General features: G+C 37.1%; 2 protein-coding genes across 4 annotated transcripts; one reads left to right on the forward strand and one right to left on the reverse strand.

Moving 5' to 3' along the window:
* Window positions 1-1,979: 1,979 nt before the first annotated feature.
* On the reverse strand, window positions 1,980-4,593 carry snapin (SNAP associated protein). Of its 2 annotated transcripts, XM_051871811.1 has the most exons (5): window positions 4,445-4,593; window positions 3,851-4,004; window positions 3,507-3,553; window positions 2,710-2,828; window positions 1,980-2,627 (listed from the first exon to the last, which is right to left on the reverse strand). In XM_051871811.1, exons 2-5 carry the CDS (start codon window positions 3,964-3,966, stop codon window positions 2,520-2,522), a joined length of 390 nt encoding a protein of 129 aa, XP_051727771.1. In that variant the 5' UTR covers window positions 3,967-4,004; window positions 4,445-4,593; the 3' UTR covers window positions 1,980-2,519. The 2 variants fall into 2 exon arrangements, with proteins under 2 accessions (XP_051727771.1, XP_051727770.1); XM_051871810.1 differs by lacking the exon at window positions 4,445-4,593 and having other exon boundaries at window positions 3,851-4,105.
* A 112-nt stretch (window positions 4,594-4,705) lies between these two features.
* Window positions 4,706-11,818, forward strand: chtopa (chromatin target of PRMT1a). Of its 2 annotated transcripts, none has more exons than XM_051871803.1 (6): window positions 4,706-4,972; window positions 5,640-5,731; window positions 7,600-7,750; window positions 8,041-8,218; window positions 10,654-10,788; window positions 10,937-11,818. In XM_051871803.1, exons 2-6 carry the CDS (start codon window positions 5,667-5,669, stop codon window positions 11,134-11,136), a joined length of 729 nt encoding a protein of 242 aa, XP_051727763.1. In that variant the 5' UTR covers window positions 4,706-4,972; window positions 5,640-5,666; the 3' UTR covers window positions 11,137-11,818. The 2 variants fall into 2 exon arrangements, with proteins under 2 accessions (XP_051727763.1, XP_051727764.1); XM_051871804.1 differs by having other exon boundaries at window positions 4,712-4,972; window positions 5,640-6,086.
* Window positions 11,819-11,862: the final 44 nt, after the last annotated feature.

Here is an 11,862-nt window from a genome sequence, read left to right on the forward strand (position 1 = left end):
GATTATAAAACATAGATGTAAAATAAGAGGACTTAAGTTGGGGGTTTTCAATCTTTTCGATGCCACGGACCCCCAAATCATCCTCGTTTGAGGGCCCCCATCCTAAAAATTTAAAAGGTAGCTATATATTTTCATAAAGACTACATTTATACTGTGAAAATTAATATTATAAATATGAATTTGTAACATTAAGCATGTGAGACACTTGTACAAAGGATCAGATGTTCCAGCATTTTCACTACTTTTGGACACAAAAAGCTATAACATACTATCTTTTAGTCAAGTTTGCATATGCAGTCACCATAAAATATAAACATATGGCTTTTACTTTCATTTTACTTTTTGCAGTCAAGTGATTTCCAGCAATCTGTTTAATCTCTCATCAACAGAGCGACTTTTAGGAGGCCCCTCATATAATTCCAACTTCCTCCTTGATAGATTCCCTCCCTTGACCTTTCACCTGTCCTGAAATCTTTTCCTAACCCTCTCCCTTTCAGCTAAAACAAGAGGTCACCTTCATCTGCCCTTTCTCATATCCTCTTACAAAGCATCCACTATTTACCTAAGTCATGTGCATACCTAAGATTTTACTGCTGATTTAATTATAATGCAATGCAAGGTAATGGATTCTGGGGAAGTTCATTTTTCCCTATTTTATATCTAAAGATTTATATTGGCTTGATCTGTGATTTGTAACCTAAATCTATATATAATTATGACACTCCAATTTATTATTATAATTGGTAACACTTTATTTTAAGGTGACATACACATTACTACATGTACTTACTATAGTAATAACAGTAAATTATGCATAAATACAAGTAACTAACCCAAACCCTAACTGTAACTTTATAGTAAGTACAAGTAGTTAATTAATATTACTCAGTACCAGTGTTGGGGAAAGTTACTTTTAAAAGTAATGCATTACAATATTGTAGTAACTAATTGCATTACTTAGTAACTTTTTATGAAAAGTAATGTGTTACATTACTTTTGCGTTACTTTTTCTCACCTGGGCTGGGCTTGGTTGCTTGTTTTTTAATAACAACAAAAAAAGTTCTATTTTTGGCAAATGTTAAGACCCTTTCACATCAAAAGTGAAGTGAATAAGCCTCAGACTGAAGGAAATGCATATTTACATCTGTACAGTAGAGAGCGGAGCTCAAACAAACCTTTCAGCTGTGCTGCCATTCTGGATTAAAGAAGAATAGGATACAAGAGAAGGAAGTTCAACACTCTTATTTCTAAATCACACAAACCTCTGCACTTTATTTCTCTCAACATGGGGACAGGAGAGCTGTCAGTCAATAAATGTGAAAAAGTAACTTGTGTTACTTATTTGAAAAAGTAACTTGATAAGATATTTTGTTGTAAATTGAAAAAGTAATGTGTTACTTTACTAGCTACTCGAAAAAGTAATCTGATTACTTGTTACTTGACTACTTGTACAAGTTACTTGTAATGCGCTACCCCAACATTGCTCAGTACTTATTTGAGTAAGTACAATGTAACTACGTCACCTTAAAATAAAGTGTAACCTTATAATTAAATGAACAATAAAATCAATGTCAATGAATAGTATCCAGTCTTCAGAAGACTTTATTTGTAAAAAGTCTATTTTAAGTTTCAAATGTTTAAAAAGTTTTCAATGTTTTCTTAAAGGGATAGTTCACCCAAATTGCGACATCTTATCTCATATTCTGACTTTATCTTGCAATTGCGTGTTTACATCTCAATTATAACTTTTTTCTCAGAATTGTGAGACATAAACTCGCAATTGCGAGTTATAGAAGTCCATATCGCGAGAAATAAATTAGCAGTTGCTAATTATAAAGTCCATATTGCGAGAAATAAACTTGTAATTACAACTTATAAAGTCAAAATTGCGAGATATAAACACGCAATTGCGAGTTATAGTCAGAATTGATATATAAGCTTGTGAGAAAAATTGTCAGAATTGAGATAAAAAGTCACAATTACATTTTGTATTTTTTTATTACATGACAGAAACAAGCTTGCATATAAAACCAAGAAAAAAAATATGGTAATAAAATAATTCACTAAACTGCTAAGTGTGGATCATTTCCACATGTGAGCAAAACAATTACAATAAACTGCTCTCACTGACTAAATCAAGACTGGCAAGAGATTTCCTTATCTGGTACATTAAACTGGATACTATCTCTGACAGTACTGATAGATAATTTTATACATTTGCAAATAATTAGCAAATCTGCAGCACTGAAATATAAGAGCATTTTTCAGCATCAGTTACATTCATACAGACAAATACTTTTATTCAAAAAGTCATATGTTCAACAAAGAAATGAGTGCATATTTACACTGCTGTCTCCCTGACTACTCTTAAATGAACTGACATTAATTCTGCTGTAGCAGTGCTTTGCATAGCCCAGTGCCCTTTAACAATGTGAGGAAGATTCTGCAAATCTACAGCGTTGCTCCTTGGCATTGAGCACAGTGTAATGGTGCATTCCCAAAATGTGAGATTCAGGACATCATGGTTTGCTAGGAGAGCGTGGGGTAAATGCTCCAGATGCCTCAAGCATGGTCTTCCTGCGTGCCGTCTCCTTAGCAACATTATGGTTCAACCTCCGCAAACGTTCCTGGAACAAAGATTTGAGAAGATAAAGTAGAAAATACCAGACAATACTGTGCATGATGACTCAAAAACTCTGCCTCTTTTACCTGTGCATTCTGGAGTATGTTATTGACAAGCACCACTCTTCTCCTGGCATTAAGAAGTTTTTTAACATATGGGTCTAAGTCTAGTGCCACCTTCTGGTGTTCGTTGATCCTACACAACTCTGCAGAAGAAATGTGCACACATAGCATACATGAATTCTGCAGAAATGGGAAGGAGAATTATTTTGTATATATTTTATAAATTAAAAATTGACTGGGAAAAGTCAATATTGTAGCACACACACACAAAAAAGAATATGCACACTTGTATGTATACAGTAACAGTACATTTATTTTTGTAGCATTGTGTTACATGTAAACAGAAAATTCCCATTTGCAAGTCCAGTTCTACTTTCAACCTTCATTGGTAAGATTGTGATTTCATTACCAAAGCAGGTCATTTGTCAATTAAGCAGATCATTAATCACATCATGCTATATTATAGATATTTACAGAACATGTATGTTTTACCAGTTTTGATAAGGGAAAGAATCATTTTGCATGTGATGGCTCACACAATAAAAGGTTTAGCAGCTGTTAAGATTATGACACAGTGAATGAACTCCATGTGCATTTAGTTATTGTGCAAATTGTATAAAAAAAAAAAAAAAAGTAAAATAAAAACTATTTTGCACACATATCAAAACGTGCAATTTCTCAAATGGATAAGAAATTCAAATCTGGTGTGAACTAATATTTAATAATTGTTCAGAGATCTGAATTTAATATTTTGGGGGGGAAATGAGAATTTGAGAATTAAAACAAAACTGTCCATGCATATTCACGTCATACCAACTTACCAGATGCCAAATTATCAATGTGTTCCCTAAGTTCCACCTGGCTTTCTCTGTGAAGATAAATTTATAGTATATTGTAAACGATACAGCTGTCCATATTTTTGAACACTTAATTCATGACTGCGAATCATATCTTAAAAGCATGAATCGTGCGACACTGCTAAAAGTAACCAAAGGAATAAATGAACTGTCATTGTTTTACATGGAGTAAATGGTCACAAGCATATCTGAGTCACAAGACCTGTCATGTTGACAGTGATTAGCATGCTAGCAAACAAAACTGCTCATTCTAAATTAAACATTTCTTGGGTTTAAAAAAAACACATACGTTTCACAAAATATACTACCTGACTGAGTGCACATGTAAGTCGAGTTGCTGTACCGCGGGTCTCAAGAGGTCCAGCAAACCCTCCGCGAGAGCATCTTTCCCAGATGGGGTTTCCACCACTGCTAACGCTGCCATCTTTACTGAGCTTTGATTTGATACAGCAGTCACTGCGCCTTTTACACATATTATGATATATATATTAAAACAGCGACAGTACATGAGCTATGTGATGATTTGTAAATCAGCGAATCTCCAAGTTTGCGTCCATTCTGCGTCACACGACATATGGCTGTATTCAAATACACTAGCGTACTGCTGTACATTTGACGCAGTATACATTGTAGAAATAGTTGGGTAACTGACATAACATTTCAAGCAGTAAAATGTATACTGTAGCTATACGCTCATTCACAGTATGAATTATACAATATATACAGTGGCTGCCTTTTCAATTTTAGGATGGGGGTCCTTGGCATTGTAGAATGTGATAGCTATCTTAAACTTGTTTCTTTTCTTTTTTTCTTTTTAAAAAAAATAATTATTATACATGCTTTATACTGGGTTATACGACATGCAATATCTGTCATTTTAAAATTTTAAATTATTGTCTTACCTCAGAAAAACTAAAATGTAATTTCAACTTCAACTTTGCTTTAAAAAAAGGCTCAGAGTACCTAAAATATATCGTTTCCCTTGTACATTTATATACATTTTAAGCAAAAATCTTGATGCACAGAGTTCATGCACAAAACCCTAGTAGCCTACTAGTTGGAAGCATGCTATTTGGCACACACCCTTTCACGCTTAAATCTCGCGATATCTGACGTAGTAAATAGTGCTCCATTTTCCGAACTCGCGCAGTTGTTAGCACCATTTTGTGATGAATGAGGGGAGGTTAGGCCGATAGAGTTGCAGATTAAAGTGAATAGGTGTTAAATAGCCTATTCTGTGGGATATAGCTTTGTTTTTAGTTCTTAAATATATTTAGAAGTGTGACGATAGTTGTACAACTTTTTTGGGCGTCAAATAGAGAATTTTTGAGTGGGGATTTTGTCGAGTCAGTCAGCTTCTTCAGCGACGCGCTAGCTCCACAGCTAACAGATCTGCCCTAACTCAACTGCACGAGTCGTCCAGAGAAAAGGTAAGTTAATATATTTTAATCATTAATACATATTAAATATGTCTTAAACATTAATGAATATGGTATTGAATTGGTTAATTTGTAAACACGAAGGAGTTTTATGTGAGTTACGGTGATATTACGTTACTAGGGTGGTGAACACTCAGTTATGCAAGTACATTGGCTAACATAAAACCGGTAAAACTCGCTGTTGTTTTTTTCCATTATGTTGACGCCTGGTATGAATAACAAAGTGTTTTAAATCTTATCTGCTAAATAAAATTTTTGGTCATCATTTGTACTGGCAGCCTTCCAGCATACAAACTCTGCAAAAGTTCTTTCTTTAAAAAATAAATCAACTTTTTATTATTTAAAACAAACAAACAAACAAACAAAACATAATGACTTAATAGAAACTAAATATTTTCCAATTAATATTTTAGACCAATTCATAATATAAATTTTCACTATACAAAACGGGTCTTTATACAAGAACCTATATAGATGGCACTTAAATTTTAGAATGGGGGTTCCTCACACTAGGGTGATCACATTTGCGATTTTGTGGCCAATTTATTACAATTTGTATCTGACGTCAAGTTTCACCATTGACATCCTTATGTCTGTCTGAAACTTTCACTTTCGTTTCATGCAGTTAAGATATGTTACATCTGTGTTTCCTCTACAGGAGAGATCCCTGCAAGTCTGAAGAAACATGAGTGCCCCTTCTTCTCAAAAAGTTGTGCTGAAAAGCACCACCAAGGTGTCCCTGAATGAGCGGTGAGGCGCTACGCATCCTGACAGCATTATCTCAAGGCCAGGGGGAAAAGCATACAGAGATAACTAAGGCATGAAGCCTCAAGACACGTGTACTATGGAGGTCATTGAGGGGGAGACATCAGATCTGACATGGACGCTAGACTGCCCGCATGGTGTGCTCTGCTTACCCAACATGATGGCGGTTACTTGAGTCTATGTAAAAGATCTATTAATGTGCCATGTTTGGCAAGGCGTCTCTTGCGTAAGCAGCGCACACCTGGAGGTGAGAGGGTAATGGTGGTGAGGTAAGCCGACTGCACGAGTTCACTGCAGAAGAGCATCCTCGGCCATGGGAATGAGTTGATAGTGCAGGATGGTATGTGTGCCATCCATATTTCTTGCCCTCTCTCACACAAAACACACTCTCTCTCTCTTAGATGACCTTTTTCTGCTTCTTTGCATTTCTCAGTTTCTCTCTGTCTACGGAATAAAGGTGCCCAGTCCATACTTAGACGTGACCTGTCCCCCAACCCCCTTCCCTTCTTCTCAGAAGAAGCGTCCTACAGAACAATGTACCAGGTCACGGTCTTGGTTGTAAGTGGCTGGGTGGCCGGACACCCCTCTAGCCCTGGGCCAACTCACCGTGTGGTGTCTCGGACTGATGACATCACAGTAGGTTGATGGTGGCCTGTAAGTGGCAATCACTCTGAAAGAAATCTGCCTGCCTCTTTTCTGTCTCCGGCTATGTCTACATTAATCCAGATACATTTGAAAATTGTGTTTTTATTTTAAAACGCTCTCCACTCATACTAGTGTTTCCAAAAGTTGCTTGTTCACACTGAACCGTTGGGAAATGCTAAAATCATCTTAATGCATAAGCATAAAATTCAGCAAAAGCTCACTGAGATGGTACCGAGAGAACCTAAAGTTCTGACGCTATTCATCTGGCACAATCACTTTATTAGCACGATATCTCACCACTTATTGGTGTGTTCAGGTCGCACTCAAAATCACTATTCCGTGTATGGTCTAAAATGCAATTGCCCTCATGTTTTGCCACAAAACAGCAATTTTCTTAAATATATATATATATATATATATATATATATTTAAGAAAGCAGAAAAAAACTGCATTTTTCTTGGTCAAAGGAAAGGTACTCCTTCAGAAAACGTACAAATAAAGATACTTTTAGATGTTTATTTGCTGTTTGGGGCATTAGGATCGCTAGACAAGGGCTTAATGAACACATTTTTATGAGAACCTCAATTTCGATCAAAATTTACATTTTTCAATTGTTTTGCCTGTAGCTCGAAATTAGCCTGTGCGCATTCCGACTCATTTTGCCAGCACGGGTCACGCATTTAACAGCACTCTGAAAATAAACATAGCACAACAATGCCAATATGGGTCACATGACTAAACACGAGTCTTTGAATACCACTGGTTTTTTTTTTTTTTTTTTTTTTTTTATAGTCCACACTACAGTGTTTTCAAAAGGCCCCATTTTTGTGGGACAGATACTGTGTCTGTGAATGGAAGGCCAAAACGTAGAGAGAAAATGATTTCAAATGTATCTGGATTAATGTAGATGTAGCCTCTGTCTTCTCTTCTGCCATCCCTGTGTTCTCGAAACCATATTATAGGCATTCATTTTAAACCAAACTACTGATTTGTTGGGGTGTCTCCACATGTAACCGAGAGAGAGAGTAAATAAAAGCACGTGTGGTCTAAAAAGGGCATTCACTAGATTGCTACACGATCCGCTGTAGCTGCGTCCATGCTGTGTGAAATGATTTGATTTGGAATCCTCCTTTCCTCGTATCCCCCTTTCCCTCCTCTTTTTCTCTCTCTCTCTCTCTACCCTCCTTCTTCTGTTGTATCCCACAAGCTTCACAAACATGCTGAAGAACAAGCAGCCGACAGTGAGTAGCATCCGGGCGACCATGCAGCAGCAGCACATGGCCAGTGCACGCAACCGCCGGCTCGCTCAGCAGATGGAGAACAGGCCCTCTGTGCAGGCTGCCCTGCAACACAAACAGGTAAGTAATGAAATGCACAAAGATGACTAAATCAGCTGATGGCTGCATCATCAATCATCACAATCTGAAATCGCATAACTGCAGGCTTGTTCAGTTCAGTCTTCATTCTAGTATAAAACACTTTTTTTTTTTTTTTTTTTTTTTTTTTTTTTATATTCTTGCTCTGTCATGTTTCTGTATTCAATAAAACATTACAGATTACGGAAGCCATTCATTGTTGATTTTAAATATGTGTTAATAAATGTGATGTGCCTAATAAAGGAACAATTCTTTATATCACCCACCTGTAGAGCCTGAAGCAGCGACTTGGGAAGAGCAACATCCAGGCCAGACTGGGTCGGCCCATCGGCTCATTGATGCCGGGCGGCGGCAGAGGACGAGGTTTTCCCGGAGGATTGCGTGGAGCTGGACGAGGACTGCGAGGAAGAGCGAGAGGCGGTCCCATGAGAGGATCACTCTCTCTTAGAGGTGAAAAACAGTCTTTACTAGCAATTAGGGCTACCCTCGACTAAAGATTTTTCTAGTCGACTAGTTGTTGTTGTTCATTTAAGCGATTTAACCGCACTTGTATTATAATAAGCCATTTAAATCATAATAATGAGCCCTTAATTGCCTGTATATAATACATAGCCTAACCAGCGCTGAAGCTCACGTATAAAGCTTGTAACAGCGCACCAGCAAAAATGATTATGAATGTGTCGTGAAAAAACAGCAGAGAGACTGTCTAAACATTTGAATAATAATTTATTGATAATGGTTTTTTTTGTTTTCGGCTGCAGAGATTAAGTCCACGATGCTGACTTGTCATCATCGCAGTAGTGGATGCGAATAAAAGTAGACCCTTCAGTTTCGAATGATGCATTACTCTTATCTGTATGACCAAAAATTGAGTATTTTAAGTTGTTTCCACTGTTATCAGGAAAAAATGCAAGTGATCGCACCAGCGCCTCGTGCCGTAAAGTGCGCTATACTTTAGCTTCCACACAAACATTTGGATATGCACCTAATAACACACATTTATCTAGGTTAATGTTAGAGCGAGCAGCCATGTAAAGTTGCTACTAGCATGTTTCAAATAAGCTATATTTGAGGTTGAGTGATGATTTCCTGCCTGACATGCTGTAATTACCATAAGGACCCGCCATTAACAATTTGTCTCTCACAGACTGTGTAACTTCGCTTGTTGTTGTTGTTGGGATGCACCAAAATTTCAGCCACAAAGTTATTGGTCAAAAATGGCATTTCTGGTTTTTGGCCAAAGGAGAAAAACAGCTAAAAATATGAGCTGAAAATATATGCAGCCCTCAGTGTTCACCTCTCAAGTTTCACTCTCGCTCTAGCCGTTATCACTGTGTGGTGTGACACTCTGTTTTATGCATGTGTGCTTGGCTTAGTTGCTCATGGCCCATGAAAATGCTCGTGTACCGCTCATGCTCATCTGAAAAGCAAAGTCTGCTCAAATAATGTGCCGACATGAAATTTCTATGTAGTAGTATATTTGTTTCTGTTTGGAATAGCCTTACTGTGCTGTAACATAGTGTGAAATAGCTGTGCTGGGAAACGCTGGTAAAATGACGCTATCCTCTCCTTCACTGATCCGCTCCCCGCTATGCTTTGCTCACATGCTTTGATATTAATAGCTTTGTAGGACTATACATTACTTGTATAATTGGTCAAAAAATAAATCTGATTGTTGCATACAACTGAATAAAGTATATATTAATATTTAAAATTAACATATTTTCTGTCCAGTTTTAGTGTTACTTTAAATAAAAGTGTGGATTTTATTTTATTGGCTTGCATTTCTCAAATTTAGTATCATTAAAATGATTGAATTTCATTAAGTCTAATATTCATACAGTTATACAAAAAAAAAGCTAATTTAAAATTAGAAATCATTTTTAAAAAGCATCATTGTTTTCGGCCAAGTGCGTCCAGAATTTTCAGTTTCGGCCCAGAATTTTCATTTCGGTGCATCCCTAGTCTTTTTATGACACTGCTGCTTTTTTTTTTTTTTTTTTTGTGTGTGTGTGTGTGTTTTTCAGTATGCTTGTCAGATGCTGTCCCGCATTTACTTAATAAAAAGCCACACATCCTATTTACATATGTGTACATGCGCATTATAGTTCTAAATCTAAGGAAGAAATGCATGCATGTTGCATGTGTTCACTATAAAGTTTCCTTTGCTGTAGGTGTAGTGTCAGCTTCTTAACATGTCAAAGGAAATCTGTTCTTCATTTGGAGTTGTCAATCATTGCAGTACAGCAGATGCTTTAAAGTGTTAATGTTCTTCAGTAGTTTAGTCACCCTCCCTCTAAACTTAATGACATGCTGATTGGGCTAAACTGTCATTTTTATAGCTGTTAGGAGAACCCCTGGTGTGCTACTAGATTTGTAGTTCCTTCACCTGTTGTGCAGCCTCTGGTTACAGAAGGAGACAGCTGAGCCTACTTTACTGTTTCCCTAAGCAATGTAGATGATTAAGAGTGTTTTTCAGCTATAATGATATTAATAGTATCTACTTGTAATTTTGTCTGCTTGACACATTGGCCCTCATTTATCAAACGATCGTATGCCAGAAAACTGTGCGTAGGTCATGTTCCATTCAATAAAATATGAAATTAGTTCAATTTAGCTATGAAGCAGTTCTAGAAAATGGTGATTTCATCACCCAGCATCATGGATGTGTACATCACAATGTTGATACTGAAATTATGAATTGTGCAGCCATACCTTAAATCAGTTTTAAAATTGCTCTATTATAGTATTTCAACTTGTTACTTACCATTGTAACTTGGCATTGTAACACCAACCAACACTGACTGCATTCTTATGTCTTATAAATTCTGATGCATATTTTTCCTGTTCATTTTCCTTTGGTAAAACGATTGTTTATTTCCTAGGTGCAGGTCAGATGAGAGGTAGGGGTGGTCCTGGACGTATCGGTCTCCGTCGAGGCATGCGTCAGCGTGGAGGAGCTACAGGACGAGGAGCTTTGGGTGGCCGAGGTGCAGCACGTGGAGCAGCTGGAGGAAGAGGTAAGAAATACCGCAGCTGATGTATAATAATGTTAGATTATTGCTAGATTGCCTAAACATAGAAAAGTTAAATACAAGTTTTTGCCAGTTAGTGTTTTCTGTATTGCTCTTGCATGCTTAAATGTTTGTCTCAATGGTTCTCTCTTAGGCCGTGGAGGTCTGAGAGGTCGAGGAGGGTTTGCTGGAAGAGGTCGTGGACGCGGCAGAGGCCGAGGAGCAGGTCGTCCCATCGTCACACGTGAGCAGTTGGACAACCAGCTTGATGCTTACATGTCCAAGACCAAGGGGCATCTGGATGCCGAGTTGGATGCTTATATGGCCCAGGCAGACCCCGAGAGCATGGAGTAACCGCAGCTGAGCTGAGAGAGGGCAGCTCCCCTAAAGATCTGCAGATAATAGACTGAGTGACAACAGACAGAACCATTAAAGCTGTTGCTCTTGGACACTCCCTGATGAGACACTTAAACTTGAAGTTTGTACAAAGTTATGTATCCATCCTAGTTATGTTCAAACATCTGTGAGTCGCTGCTACTCGCACTTCCTAAACTGAATATTGTACCATCGTAAAGCCTCACAACAAGTTGGTGTGGTTCTAAAAGGTCCTCTTAGAAAAGTTTTGGCCGTAAAGTGAAGGGGAAAAAAAATTCCATTGAACTATAATAATAGAGATTGTACTTGATATGATATTTGTTGGCCGAAATTCTGAAAATGACACAATGAATGAGGAACTGTGAACTCTAAGCAGTGACATTTGATCATCCGGTGATAAAACATGGTTTATATGGATGAACTGATATTAATTACAGTAATGTTCTGCAAATGTCCTTTACCTTTTATTATTGTATTTTTATCATGTTTTAAAAATTTAGAACTTTTACTCCGTATACGCAATCTTGATATGTCATTTTTTTTTGTCAATGTCATAAAAGATGTTTTAAAAGTATATTGTAACCAACAACCTTTTTTTTTTTTTTTTCTTTTTTTTTTTTTTTTTTTTTTCTTTCGGCTTTAAATAAATCTTGGCCAATGAGATGTTTCAAGTGACTTTTCAAACAATATTACCAACATTACATT

Source organism: Ctenopharyngodon idella, chromosome 19 (genome assembly GCF_019924925.1).
Source record: "Ctenopharyngodon idella isolate HZGC_01 chromosome 19, HZGC01, whole genome shotgun sequence".
NCBI lineage: Eukaryota > Metazoa > Chordata > Actinopteri > Cypriniformes > Xenocyprididae > Ctenopharyngodon > Ctenopharyngodon idella.